This window comes from Mobula hypostoma, chromosome 1, assembly GCF_963921235.1.
Source record: "Mobula hypostoma chromosome 1, sMobHyp1.1, whole genome shotgun sequence".
Classification (NCBI taxonomy): Eukaryota; Metazoa; Chordata; class Chondrichthyes; order Myliobatiformes; family Myliobatidae; genus Mobula; species Mobula hypostoma.
In genome coordinates, this window is record NC_086097.1 from 186,832,694 (window position 1) to 186,846,563 (window position 13,870).

General features: G+C 41.1%; 1 protein-coding gene across 2 annotated transcripts in view; it reads right to left on the reverse strand.

The window, feature by feature from the left end:
- Nucleotides 1-3,334: 3,334 nt before the first annotated feature.
- Nucleotides 3,335-13,870, reverse strand: part of osgin2 (oxidative stress induced growth inhibitor family member 2) — a 36,171-nt gene continuing 25,635 nt past the window's right edge. For both annotated transcript variants that reach the window (XM_063041269.1, XM_063041280.1), the window contains one exon: nt 3,335-6,715. In XM_063041269.1, the coding sequence (XP_062897339.1) occupies nt 5,680-6,715 (1,036 nt within the window). In that variant the 3' untranslated portion in view covers nt 3,335-5,679. The remainder of the gene's footprint in view (nt 6,716-13,870) is intronic.

Here is a 13,870-nt window from a genome sequence, read left to right on the forward strand (position 1 = left end):
CTTTAGCCAGAGGGTGGTAAATTTGTGGAGTTTATCATTGGGTGTATTTAAGGTGGAGGTTGATAGGTTCTTGATTAGTCAGGATGTTAAAGGTTATGGGGAGAAGACAGGAGAATCGGGTTGAGAGGGAACTGGATCAGCCATGATCAAATGGTGGAGCAGACTCGAAAATTAACCATTGTCGAATGGCTTTATTCTGCTCCTATGTCTTATGATCAAAGTCACTGAATATCCCTTGGAGTATTGTTAAGTCAATCATCAAGAAATGGAAAGAATATGGCACAGCTGTAAATCTGCCTAGAGCAGGCCATCCTCAAAAACTGGGTGACTGCAAGGAGGGGACTACTGAGGGAGGCCAAGAGACTTATAGAGCAATTACAAGCTTCAGTGGCTGAGATGGGAGAGAATGGATTAAAAACAACAAATTTCATATCCTGGAGTGGCCAAGTCAGAGTCCAAACTCAACCCAATTGAGAATTTGTGGCTGGACTTGAAAAGGCCTGATTTCCCATGCAATCTGACAGAGTTTGAGCAGTTTTGTAAATAATGGGGAAAAAACTACAATGTCTAGATGAGCAAAGCTGATAGAGACCTATCCACACAGACTCAAGGCTGTAATTGCTGCCAAAGGTCCACCTTCCATCTTTTCTGCTGATCAGTGTCAAAAAAAGCCTAATTAAATCCACTGTGATTCAATGTTGTAAATCTTGAAAACTTCCAAGGGGTGAATACTTTTTATAGACACTGTACATGTATATAGCTAAATGACAATAAATTTACAAACACGAGGAATTCTGCAGATGCTGGAAATTCAAGCAACACACATTAAAGTTGCTGGTGAATGCAGCAGGCCAGGCAGCATCTCTAGGAAGAGGTACAGTCGGCGTTTCAGGCTGAGACCCTTCGTCAGGGCTAACTGAAGGAAGAGTTAGTAAGAGATTTGAAAGTGGGAGGGGGAGGGGGAGATCCAAAATGATAGGAGAAGACAGGAGGGGGAGGGATGGAGCCAAGAGCTTGACAGGTGATTGGCAAAAGGGATGTGAGAGGATCATGGGACAGGAGGCCCAGGGAGAAAAGGGGGGGGGAACGCAGAGGATGGGCAAGGGGTATAGTGAGAGGGACAGAGGGAGAAAAAGGAGAGAGAAAGGATGTGAGTATATAAATAAATAACGGATGGGGTACGAGCGGGAGGTGGGGCATTAGCGGAAGTTAGAGAAGTCAATGTTCATGCCGTCAGGTTGGAGGCTACCCAGACGGAATACCCAACCTGATGGCATGAATATTGACTTCTCTAACTTCCGCTAATGCCCCACCTCCCCCTCGTACCCCATCTGTTATTTATTTATATACACACATCCTTTCTTTCTCTCTCCTTTTTCTCCCTCTGTCCCTCGGACTATACCCCTTGCCCATCCTCTGGGTTCCCCCCCTCCCCCCTTTCCTTTCTCCCTGGGCCTCCTGTCCCATGATCCTCTCATATCCCTTTTGCCAATCACCTGTCCAGCTCTTGGCTCTATCCCTCCCCCTCCTGTCTTCTCCTATCATTTTGGATCTCCCCTCCCCCTCCCACTTTCAAATCTCTTACTAGCTCTTCTTTCAGTTAGTCCTGACGAAGGGTCTTGGCCCGAAACGTTGACTGTACCTCTTCCTAGAGATGCTGCCTGGCCTGCTGTATTCACCAGTAACTTTGATGTGTGTTGTGTGACAATAAATTTGATTTGTCAGGTGCCTCAGCTTCAGCCGGCTATGATCCTATCCCAAAAAATTCTGAGCCAGATATGATGTTGTTCTGCTGTCTTTACTATGATGTCTATTTATAATGCATGTGGAACCTTCTGCCAAACTTCAGAATATTTTTTTATCCATCTGAGTGTCTCCACTAGTCCCTTAATTTCAATAGATCTTTTTTATTCCTGTTGGCCTGACCTTGCCCTTATTGATTCTATTTGATCTACTCACTTAAGTAACATTTGCACCATACAAGTGGCAACAATGACAATATCCAAAAAATGGAAATCCAGCTAAGATCCCTAACATTGAAGGCATTTGCATCACTGAATTCCCAGTAAGTAACCAGATTCATAACTCTCCTCAAGCAAATATCTGGACTACTAACGTTTGCCATTCACACGCCTCATCAGGATTCTGCTGTCACTCATCACATGGCTGGATGATTGCAACTTCAAGAACACTCAAACTCGACATCACACAGGCTTTTAAGGCACCCCATCCAAAACCACTCACTCACTCAACCAAGAAGGCACAGTAGCAATAATATGTTCCATCTACAGAATACACTACAGCAGCTTGCCAAGACTCCTTAACTACTTCCAAACCCACAGATTCAATCAGCTAGTGTAAGGGCAGCAACAACATGTGAATACTACCACTTGATTTGGGAATACATCACTGTTCCTTCATTGTCACTGGGTCAAAGTCCTGGATTTCTCTTCTTAGCAAGGTATACCCACATTTTATAGATTGCAGTGGTTCAAGAAAGCAATTCACCTCAATCTTCTCAAGGGCAGTTAAGTGATTGTTCAGCATGAAAAGCTCCTATCTCTTGACTCAATAAAAATACATTCTAATCTCCCACCTCTGAACAGTCAACACCATTCACTTAGGGCCAACACAATACTATCATTAAAATTGTTGACAAGAATGTTACTGTTGTTTGGTGAACCGAGCTCTCTGGCATCTCCTCAGAATTCCCTTTAGGTCTCGACCCTCACAAAGAATATCAGTTTGTTGTCCTTCAGTCTGTGACTTGATTTCTTTTGGAGATCTTCCCTTAGTAGCCTCAATCCTCCTAGTCCCTCTAAACATGCACAACCAGTCTCTACTTCAATAAAATCCATAGTCAGAACTGTTGAAATTCTGATGTTTTCATTCTACAGAACTTGTTTTTTTTCATCTTGACTCTATTCTTCCTCTCCTTGTCTGGTGTCTTTCCACTTACCTGTGTCACCAGATATCCTCTTATTTTGACAGTTTCGGTTTTCTTGCTTTGACTGGTTCAATTCCACAATGAGTATTCAGTATCAGCATACCACACCATGATCGCCTGATGGTTACTGGTTCCTTATAACTATAAACTCAACGAGTTCTCCTCCACCTGAGCCCGTTTCCACATTGAACAACTCCTGTATCGCCACTATTCCCTTCAATTCAGAAGCTATTTGTAAGGGAACCTGGCTGAATGTAAGCAATGATTTCACCTGTGGTAGGGTTCAATTTCAATCCTACTGAGGAATCCTTCCACAACTGATCTTACTGTTACAATGATCACTGTCAGCACTACTTCCTGCTCTTAGAACTTGAAGTTTTCCTCACCTTTGTTGCTAGCTTCTACATTATTTTCACTTCTTTATTGTGACCATCTCTGATCAGTTCTTTCCTTGACTTCTTTTTCATCTCATGGAACAAGTTGGTGATCAAAATCCATTACAAGTCACAGCTCCCACAACTGCCTTGACCACCTCGTACCCTGTTTTTTTTTAATACCTACATTCCATTCTCCAAATTTCTCTATCTGTTATAATGGCAGACAATTTCCACACTGGTGCTTCTGGTGACATCAGTTATTTTATTTTAACTATGGCTTCTTCCCCTCCGCTATAGTTGGCAAAGCTGTTAGTCATGTTTTATTTCCTGAACTTCTCTTCTTATCCTGCCAGCCTGCACATTCAATGGATCATCCTACATTAATTCATTTGTGATGCCAGCCTCATTGACAATTTTATTCCCTCTCATTACATTATTCCAAACTGTTTGTTTCTGTGTGTTGCCTCATTTTCAATAGTCTTCCATCTCCATCAGCATCTATATCCCTACTAAAGGCACCTTCCCAAGCAATGCTGGCCTTTCACCTCTTCCCATCTCCTAGCTACCTAACTAACCCTTTGCTTGTACTCATCTAATGTAGTATGCAGTATTTGAAGTTTACTGTGTGGTCTTCCCTTCATCGGAGAAGCCAAATACGGAATAGCCTCTTTTCAGAATACCTGTCAATTCACAAGGATGACCCAAAGCATCCATTCACTTGTCACTTCATTTTCCATTACACTCCCATTCTCGCCACTGCTGGGAAGGCTGACATAAACTCAGGCACGCTTTCCAAGCTGCCTGACTCATCTTTGGTTATCTGAAGTCAACCATCCCAGTTTTATCAAGCTGAAATTGTAATCTAGGTTTTCACTGCACAGGAGTATTTTCAACATTTCCTCACATTTATTTCAGACTTCCAGCATCTGTTGTGTTTTGTTTTTCCAGTATTTATCAGAGTGCAGATATTCTCATTTTACTTTTTTCCTGTTTTCACTCATCACATTCAATTTACTTCTCCAGGCATCAGGATCCGGCATTCAACAAGTCTTTCCCATCTTCTCTCAATTGACAGCAGTACCAATTGTCATTCAGACTCTTCATCTCCACCCTTCTCTCAAAGTTAAAATAAACCAAATATGTTCCTTTCCAGAGATATTCCCTGATCTGCTCCATCTTTCCATTACATTTTTTTTTTATTATTTCCGGCTTGAATTTACAAATTATTTATAGATCAATCAATTGCAGAAGAGCAACCAGGCAAACTAGAATTGATAGATGATAGTGAAGAAGAAGAGGCTGTTATTGTTTACAGAGTGTGATTAAATTTTTTTTAAACGTTATTCTATCATGTTATTTATCAGTAATGCTGATACTACAATTTCTGGGTTGTTGTGAACAGTCCAATTTGCTAATGGTACTTCAGAAAGGAAATCCGCTTCCCTTGCCCGAATTCCTCATTTGATTAAATGTGCATTGCAAGCTAGTTACATAAAACATTGTCAGGAAAGGAATACAACCAGTCAGACCAGCTGCCACAATTTAAGACACAATTTCAATCAAGCTCACAGCCAAGTCAGCCCTGCAGTATTCTACCCACAAATATTTAGAATCTATGCCTAAACTGGGAGAGTTGCCAAACACCCTTTGGACATTAACACATATGGACAGAAGCTACTTGGCTCCCTACTGCTATGGCAATGTTACTTTTAGAGTTCTGGCTTTGATTTTCACACTATTTTCAGTTTCATAATAAAATGTTGTGAACTTTCAATATATTTCTTCATCAGGTCAATGACTGCATACAATCAAAATGCTTCAGGATATTTGCTATTTGGAGATGGACAAGGACCCCAGGAATGTTCAAAAAGCAATCATACTAGTCTTATCAAATTGTCTTGAACAGCATAATTTTGGTTGAGAGGGCACTTATTCAAACAATCTCTCTCTATAGGCAAAGAAAAAACTAGTTGGCTCACTGAAATGAATAGACCACGAAATGCATTGGAGGAAGATGGCCAGAAGCAATGAACAATTCTCACATGAGGTTTCTGCTATTGTGACCTTTTGAGTTTGAGTACATTTGTAGATAGACTTTTGAGAATAGATTTGCTTGTTTGCTAAGTTTATAACTCATTGTTGCATGAAGAAATGAGTATTTCACAAAACAAAGACGTGTGCCTTTCTGCTGAGCACACTAACAATTAACTAAACCATTTCCTCCATTTTTTTAATCAAAAAGTGAACAGGGCATGCACTAGTTCCTTCGCATCAAGAATCTATTCCTAAAAGATTACAGTAGGAGGCTTTTGATAAAGTGAACAGGTCTATATTGACCATTAATCTTAAACTTTGTTAACCATCATCATTTCCAGTTTCAGAAATTAACTGCTCCTTTTCCTTCAAGCGTTTCACTAAACAACTTGTGATGCCCAGAGCTCCACCTTTAAGAAAGCGGACAAAGTTATCTCCAATTAACGGGCCCATAGCAAAAATGCCACTCTCTTTAGTACACTCAAATGTATAAGGATTAATGTCAATAGGATTTTTCTTACATGAAATGGGCTTACTTGGATCTATTCCCAAGTATTTTCCATGCTCTTTAAGAAAGGACAAATTGGGGTAAGTACCTATCAGCACCAGGGCCATTGAGATACTTAGACTAATACTCCTTCCTGAAGCAGTTTGAAGGATACATTTCATACCTGGTACAAAAGAAACAATGCATGTTTCAGGAAAGCTAGTGTAGTTAGAGTATGAATTTGTGATGTAGCATTGCTTGCACATCTTTTGATAAACCTTGTGATACTCTGGATAAAGTTTCTTTGGAAGCTGCTTGAAGATCAAGGCTGGGTCAGTTACGCTTCTTCGAAATGTATGAATGACAGGGATATTGTGATAGTTGGCACACAATACTGCATCTGCTGCAGTCAGCCCTGCACCAACAATTAGAACAGAATCTGATGCCTGGTTGACTTTGCAGCTTTTGATAGCCGATTCAAAGGCTGAGATGCTGTGAAATACAAAAGGCAAGTCTTCACCTTCTACCCCAAGTCTGGCAGGCAAATCATTGGTACCAATGGCTAAGACAACATTTTCAGCATAAAGACAAAAAGGCAAATTTGATCCATCTCCACTTCTCTGGTATCCTCTGACTTCCCAAGGACTGTGAAGAAATCCATTTTCAGTAGCAGGCAGCTGTTGTGTAGTGGTATCTATTTTAACACTTTTTGGTATTTTGCCCTTTATATACTTCTGATCTTGCTGCAACTTTGAGACAGAAGTGACACAAGTATTGCCAATAAAGTTTTTCTGAAGACCCATAATCTTAACATAGTCTTTATAATATGAAGCCACTTCTTCTGGAGTTGCTCTATCATTCGTCAGATTTCTGTGGAAAAAAATATTTATATTAAATGCAAATATTAACAACATTTAAAAGCCACCTGATCAGTACATGAATAGGAGAGGCTTAGAAGGCTATGGGCCAAACATGCGCAGACAAGACCAACTCACTGGGCAACACAAATCACATGGATGAGTTGGTTGAAGAGCAGATAATCTTCAAGTAAACTGTGCCCACTTGGGTAAGCTACATAAACACGGAGGGATTTCAGTATTTTCCTCGATTCAAATTCGAGATTTGGGAATAAATCAATTCCTGAATATTTGTAATAGGGAATTAACAAGAAGGATGGAAGAAGAACTGATCCCTGCTACAAAATGATTGAGCTGAAGCTGAGGTTCGAAAGAAGGTCCAGAGGAGGTTCACAAGGATGACTCCAGGAATGTAAGGGTTATCATATGAGGCAAGTTTGATGGCTCTGAGTCTGTACTCGCTGGAATTCGGAAGGATGGGGGCGGGGGAATCTCACTGAAAACTTTCAAATGTTAAAAGGCCTAAACAGAGTGGATGTGGAAAGGATATTTCCCATGGTGACAGTAACAGGGACACCGAGGAGCAGATAGGGAGACAAATTCTGGAAAGGTGTAATAACAGGGTTGTCATGGTGGAAGATTTTAATTTCCCAAATATTGACTGGCATCTCACTACAGCAAGGGGTTTAGATGGGTGGAGTTTATTAGGTGTGTTCAAGAAGGTTTCCTGACACAATATGTGGATAAACCTACAAGAGGAGAGGCTGTACTTGATCTGGTTTTGGGAAATGAACCTGGTCTGGTGTCAGGTCTCTCAGTGGGAGAGAATTTTGGAGATAGTGATCATGATTCTATCTCCTTTACCAAAGCATTGGAGAGGGATAGGAACAGAGAAGTGAGGAAAGGGTTAATTGGAGTAAGAAGAAATATGAAGCTATCAGGGAAGAACTTGGAAGCATAAATTGGGAACAGATGTTCTCAGGGAAATGTATGGCAGAAATATGGCAAATGTTTAGGGATATTTGCGTGGCGTTCTGCATAGGTACATTTCAATGAGACACAGAAAGGATGGTAGGGTACAGGAACCATGGTGTACAAAGGCTGTTGAAAATCTAGTCAAGAAGAAAAGCTTATGAAAGGTTCAAAAAAACCTGGTAATGATAGAGATCTAGAAGATTATAAGGCTAGCATAAAGGAGCTTAAGAATGAAAGTAGGAGAGTTAGAAGGGGCGATGAGAAGGCCTTGGCGAGCAGGATTAAGGAAAACCCCAAGGCATTCTACAAGTATGTGAAGAGCAAAAGGATAAGACATAAGAGAATAGGATCAATCAAGTGTGAAAGTGGAAAAGTGTGTATAGAACTGGGGGAGATAGCAAAGATACTTAATGTATACTTTGCTTCAGTATTCACTACTGAAAAGGATCTTGCTGATTGTAGGGATGATTTACAGTGGATTGAAAAGCTTGAGCATATAGACATTAAGAAAGAGGATGTGCTGGAGCTTTTGGAAAGCATCAAGTTGGATAAGTCGCCAGAACCAGATGAGATGTACCCCAGGCTACTGTGAGAGGTGAGGGAGGAGATTGCTGAGCCTCTTGCAATTATCTTTGCATCATCAATGGGGACAGGAGAGGTTCTGGAGGATTGGAGGATTGGAGGGTTGCAGATGTTGTTTGCTTATTCAAGAAAGGGAGTAGAGACAGCCCAGGAAATCATAGACCAGTGAGTCTTACTTCAGTGGTTGGCAAGTTGATGGAGAAGATTCTGAGAGGCAGGATTTATGAACATTTGGAGAGGCATACTATGATTAGGAATAGTCAGCATGACTTTGTCAAGGGCAGGTCGTGCCATACGAGCCTGACTGAATATTTTGAGAATGTGACTAAACACATTGATGAAGGTAGAGCAGTGGATGTAGTGTATATGGATTTCAGCAAGGCATTTGATAAGATACCCCATGCAAGGCTTATTGAGAAAGTAACGCGGCATGGGATCCAAGGGGATCTTGCTTTGTGCATCCAGAATTGGCTTGCCCACAGAAGGCAAATTGTGTTTGAAGATGGTTCATATTCTGCATGGAGGCCGGTGACCAGTGGTGTGCCTCTGGGATCTGTTCTGCGACCCCTTCTCTTTGTGATTTTTATAAATGACCTGGATGAGGAAGTGGAGAGATGGGTTAGTAAATTTGCTGATGACACAAAGGTTGGGGGTGTTGTGGATAGTGTGGAGGGCTGTCAGAGGTTACAGCAGGACATCAATAGGATGCAAAACTGGGCTAGGAAGTGGCAGATGGAGTTTACCCTCAGATAAGTGTGAGGTGGTTCATTTCTGTAGGTCAGATATGATGGGAGAATACAGTATTAATGGGACGACTCTTGGCAGTGTGGAGGATCAGAGGGATCTTGGGGTCCAAGTTCATAGGACACTCAAAGCTGCTGCGCAGGTTGACTCTGTTGTTAAGGCGGCATATGGTGCATTGGCCTTCATCAACCATGGGAATGGGTTTAAGAGCCAAGAGGTAATGTTACAGATATATAGGACCATGGTCAGACCCCACTTGGAGTACTGTGCTCAGTTCTGGTCACCTTACTACAGGAAGGATGTGGAAACTATAGAAAGGGTGCAGAGGAGATTTACAAGGATGTTGCCTGGATTGGGGAGCCTTATGAAAATAGGTTGCATGAACTCGGCTTTTTCGCTTTGGAGTAGTGGAGGATGAGAGATGACCTGACAGAGGTGTATAAGATGATGAGAGTCATTGATTGTGTGGATAGTCAGAGGCTTTTTCCCAGGGCTGGAATGGCTAGCACGAGAGGGCACAGTTTTAGGGTGCTTGGAAGCAGGCACAGAGGAGATGTCAGGGTAAGTTTTTTATGCAGAGAGTGGTGAGTGCGTGGAATGGGCTGCCGGCAACAGTGGTGGAGGCGGATACGATAGGGTCTTTTAAGAGACTCCTGAGAAAAATGGAGGGCTATGGGTAACCCTAGGTAATTTCTTAAATTAGTTCATGTTTGGCACAGCATTCTGGGCTGAAGGGCCTGTATTGTGCTATAGGTTTTCTATGTTTCTATGTTTTCTGTGGTGGGAGAGTCTAGGACAAAAGGGCACAGCCTCAGGATAGAGGGGCATTCTTTCAAAACAAAGATGCAGAAAAAATTCTTTATCCAAAGGGTGGTGAATTTGTGGAATTTGTTGCCACATGCAGCTCTAGAGGCCAGGTTGTTGGGTGTATTTAAGGCAGAGACTGATAGGTTCTTGATTAGACATGGCATCAAAGGTTATGGGGAAAAGGCTGAGAACTGGGGAGGAGAAAAAAAGGTATCAGCCATGATTGAGTAGCAGAGCAGACTTGATGGGCCAGATGGCCTAATTCTGCTCTATGTCTTATGGTTTTATTATGGTCTAAGAACATAAAGACTTTTGGTTGTAGAAAAAAAAATCTCCGAAAATTATCCTGCACGGTGAAAACAGGGTAAGGTATTCTTTATTGCCTTTCCAGCACCATATTTTGTGGAACATGGTCTCTGTGCAGTCGTCCAACTTCTTTCAAATCAACAAAGCAGACAGCAAATTACTGAACATGTGAATTGGAGACTTGTTTTGTGTGACATTCAGCCTGATGTCAAGAAGCTGATATCAAGCCCATCCATCTCATTGAAAAGAGACCATCTCAAAGGTAAAAAAGCAATCAAGTAGTGAAAAGTTGGACAACTAATGTATGCTCTAAAATTGTTGATGAAAATTGTTTTTACCGTAGTTAAGAAATCATTTTATTTGTAGCTTTAAATGGCTTAGAATAATTTTTTGCAAATATTTGTCACTACTTTGAATTTTCAGTTCCTATTTTCTTTCACTGGGCAGTGCAAGTTCAAAATTCTTTATAGTTTTATGTAATTCCCAGAAAATGAGAGGGAGCTCAGGAGTTGGTAATCCAAAATGTTCGGGGACCACCGCTGTAGGCTATGAAATTATTTCAGTGATACTTGAGAAATTAATGGAGTACAATTCATTAGTTTCCTTGTACTCAACTCGCAAGTTCTAGATCATCACTATTATTTGTAATTTTTTACTGCAATTGCATAATTCAAAATTTAAAATCTCTTCTTCCCTAGTCCTTGAATCATAATGAGAACAGTTTCCCTTTATGTATCCTTTCTAATTCAGCAATGATATTGTGCATTTCTATCAAATCGGTTCTTTACCTGTCTTTGGTTTAAGGGAAATAAGCTGAAGCTGTAATAAAATAGCCTCCTGATATCTTGTGGTAAGGAAGAACTACAATGCCCACTCAGCCCATCGAGTCTGCTCCACCATGGCTGGTTTACTCTCCCGCTCAACCCCATTCTCTTGCCTTCTCCCTGTAACCTTTGATGCCCTGACTAATCAAGAGCCTATCAACCCCTGATCTAAATATAACTCAATAACTTAGTCTCCACAGCCTTCCGTGGCAATGAACTCCACAGATTCACCACCCTCTGGCTAAAGAAATTCCTCCTCATTTCTATTCTAAATGGACATCCCTCTATTCTGAGGCTGCACCCTCTGGTCCTAGGGTCATCCACTATAGGAAACATCCACTCTTCAATAGGTTTCAATGAGAGCCCCCCTCTTTCTTCTAAACTTCGGTAAGAACAGGTCCCAAGCCATCAAACACTCCTCATACTTTAACCCCTTTGCTCTCAGAAACATTCTCATGAACATCCTCTTAACCCTCTCCAATACCAGCACACCTTTTCTTTTGTATTCCAACTTCACCTTAATGGCTGCTCACAAAACTCCCAGTGCATTTTGGCCAATGCATTCTAAAGCCTTAGCATCACATTCCTGCTCTCATATGAGAAGTTGGAGTCAGATGCATTGGTATTATAGTAGAGTAAAGGGAATTACAGAACATGAGAGAGCAGTTGGCCAGAATTGATTGAAAAAGAATACTGGAAAGGATGACAGCAGTGCAGCAAAGGCTGGAATTTCTGGGAGCAAATCGGAAGGCACAGGATATATAAATCCAAAAGGGGAAGAAGTATTCTAATGGAAAGATAACACAATCACAGCTAACAAGAGAAATCAAAGCCAAAAGAAAAGGCATATAATAGAGCAAAAGTTAGTGGGAAGTTAGAGGACTTTTAAAATCTGAAAGAAGGTAACAAAAAGTCATTAAGGTGAAGATGGAATACAAAAGCTCACCAATAATATTAAAGAGGATACCAAAAGTTTCTTCAGATACATAAAGTACAAAAGAGAGGCGATAGTGATTATTGGACCGCTGGAAACTGATGCTGGAGAGGAAGTAATGGGAGACAAGAGAATGGCGGATGAACTGAGTAAGTATTTTGAATCAGTCTTCAGTGTGGAAGATGCTAGCAGTATGGTGGAAGTTTCAGGTTGTCTGGCATCATGAAGTGTGTGAAGTTACCATAACTAGAAAGAAGATTCATGGGAAAATGGAAAGTCTAAAAGGTAGATAAGACACTTGGACCAGATGGTGTACACCCCAGAGTTCTGAAACAGATAGCTGAAAAGATTTTGGAGGCATTAATAATGATCTTTCGAGGATCACTAGATTCTGGAATGACTCTGGAACACTAGACAATTGCAAATGACACTACATTCTTTAGGAAGGGAGAGAGACAGAAGAATGGAAATTATAGGCCAGTTAGTCTGACCTCAGTGGTTGGGGAGATGTTGGAGTTGATTATTAAGGATGTATTTGGAGGCACATGATAAACTAGGCCATCATCAGCATTGTTTCCTCAAGGAGAAATCTTGTCAGACAAATCTGTTAGAATTCTTTGAAGAAATAATAAGCAAGATAGACAAAGGAGAATCGGTTAATGTTGTGTACTTGGATTTTCAGAAGATCTTTGACAAGGTGCCACACATAATGCTGCTTAACAAGCTATGAGCCCATGGGATTACATGAAATATTTTAACATGGATAAAGCAGAGGCTAATTGGCAGAGGGTAAAGTGTGGGAATGAAGGGTGCCTTTTCTGGTTGGGTGCCAGTGACTAGCAGTGTTCCATAGGGTCTATGTGGTGACTGATTCTTTTTCAAGTTACATGTCAATAATTTGGATGTTGGAATTGATAGCTTTGTTGCAAAGTTTACAGATGATATGAAGATAGGTGGAAGGGCAGGTTGTTTTGAGGAAGTAGAGAGGCAGATTAGGAAAATGGGCAAAGAAATGGTAGATGGAATACAGTGTCGGGAAGTGTATGGTCATGCACATTCATAGAAGAATTGCAAGGGTTTTCTATTTCCTAAATGGCAAGAAAATACAAGTAAAAACTAAGGCACAAAGGAATTCGGGAGTCCTTGTGCAGGATTCCCTGAAGGTTAATTTGCATGCTGCATCTGTGGTGAGGAAGGCAAATGCAACGTTAGCATTCATTTCAAGAGGACTAGAATATAAAAAGCAAGGACATAATGTTATGACTTTATAAACAAAGGTGAGACCTCACTTGGGAGTATTGAGAGTAGTTTTGACCCCCTTGTCTTAGAAGTGATGTGCTTAAACTGGAGAGGGTTCAAAGGAGGTTCACGAAAATGATTCCAGGATTGAATGGCTTGTCACGTGAAGAGAGTTTGATAGCTCTGGGCTATATTCACTAGAATTCAGAAGAATGAAAGGTGACCTCATTGAAGCCTATCGAATAGTGAAAGGCCTTGACAGAGTGGATATGGACAGGATGTTTCCTATGGTGGGAGAGTCTAAGACAAGAGGACACAGCCTCAAAATAGAGGGGTGTCCTTTTAGAATGGAGATAAGGAGAAACTTATTTGGCCAGAGAGTGGTGAATCTGTGGAATTCTTTGTCACAGATGGCCAAGTCACTGGGTATATTTAAGGCAGTGGATGAGTGGTTCTTGGTTGATCAGGGTATGAAGGGATACAGAGAGAAGGTAGGAGATTTGGGTTAAGAGGAAAATTGGATCAACCAAGATGAAGTGGCAGAGCAGACTTGAAGGGCCAAATAGCCTAATTCTGCTCCTACATCTTATGGTCTTATATCTTAGTTCTCTTGAAATGAATGCTAATATTTCACTCACTTTCCTTAACACTGACACAGCCTGCAAATTAACCTTCAGTGAATGCTGCTCAAGAACTCCCAAGTCCCTTTGCACCTCTGATTTTAGAATTTTCTCCTTATTTAGAAAATAGTCTACTC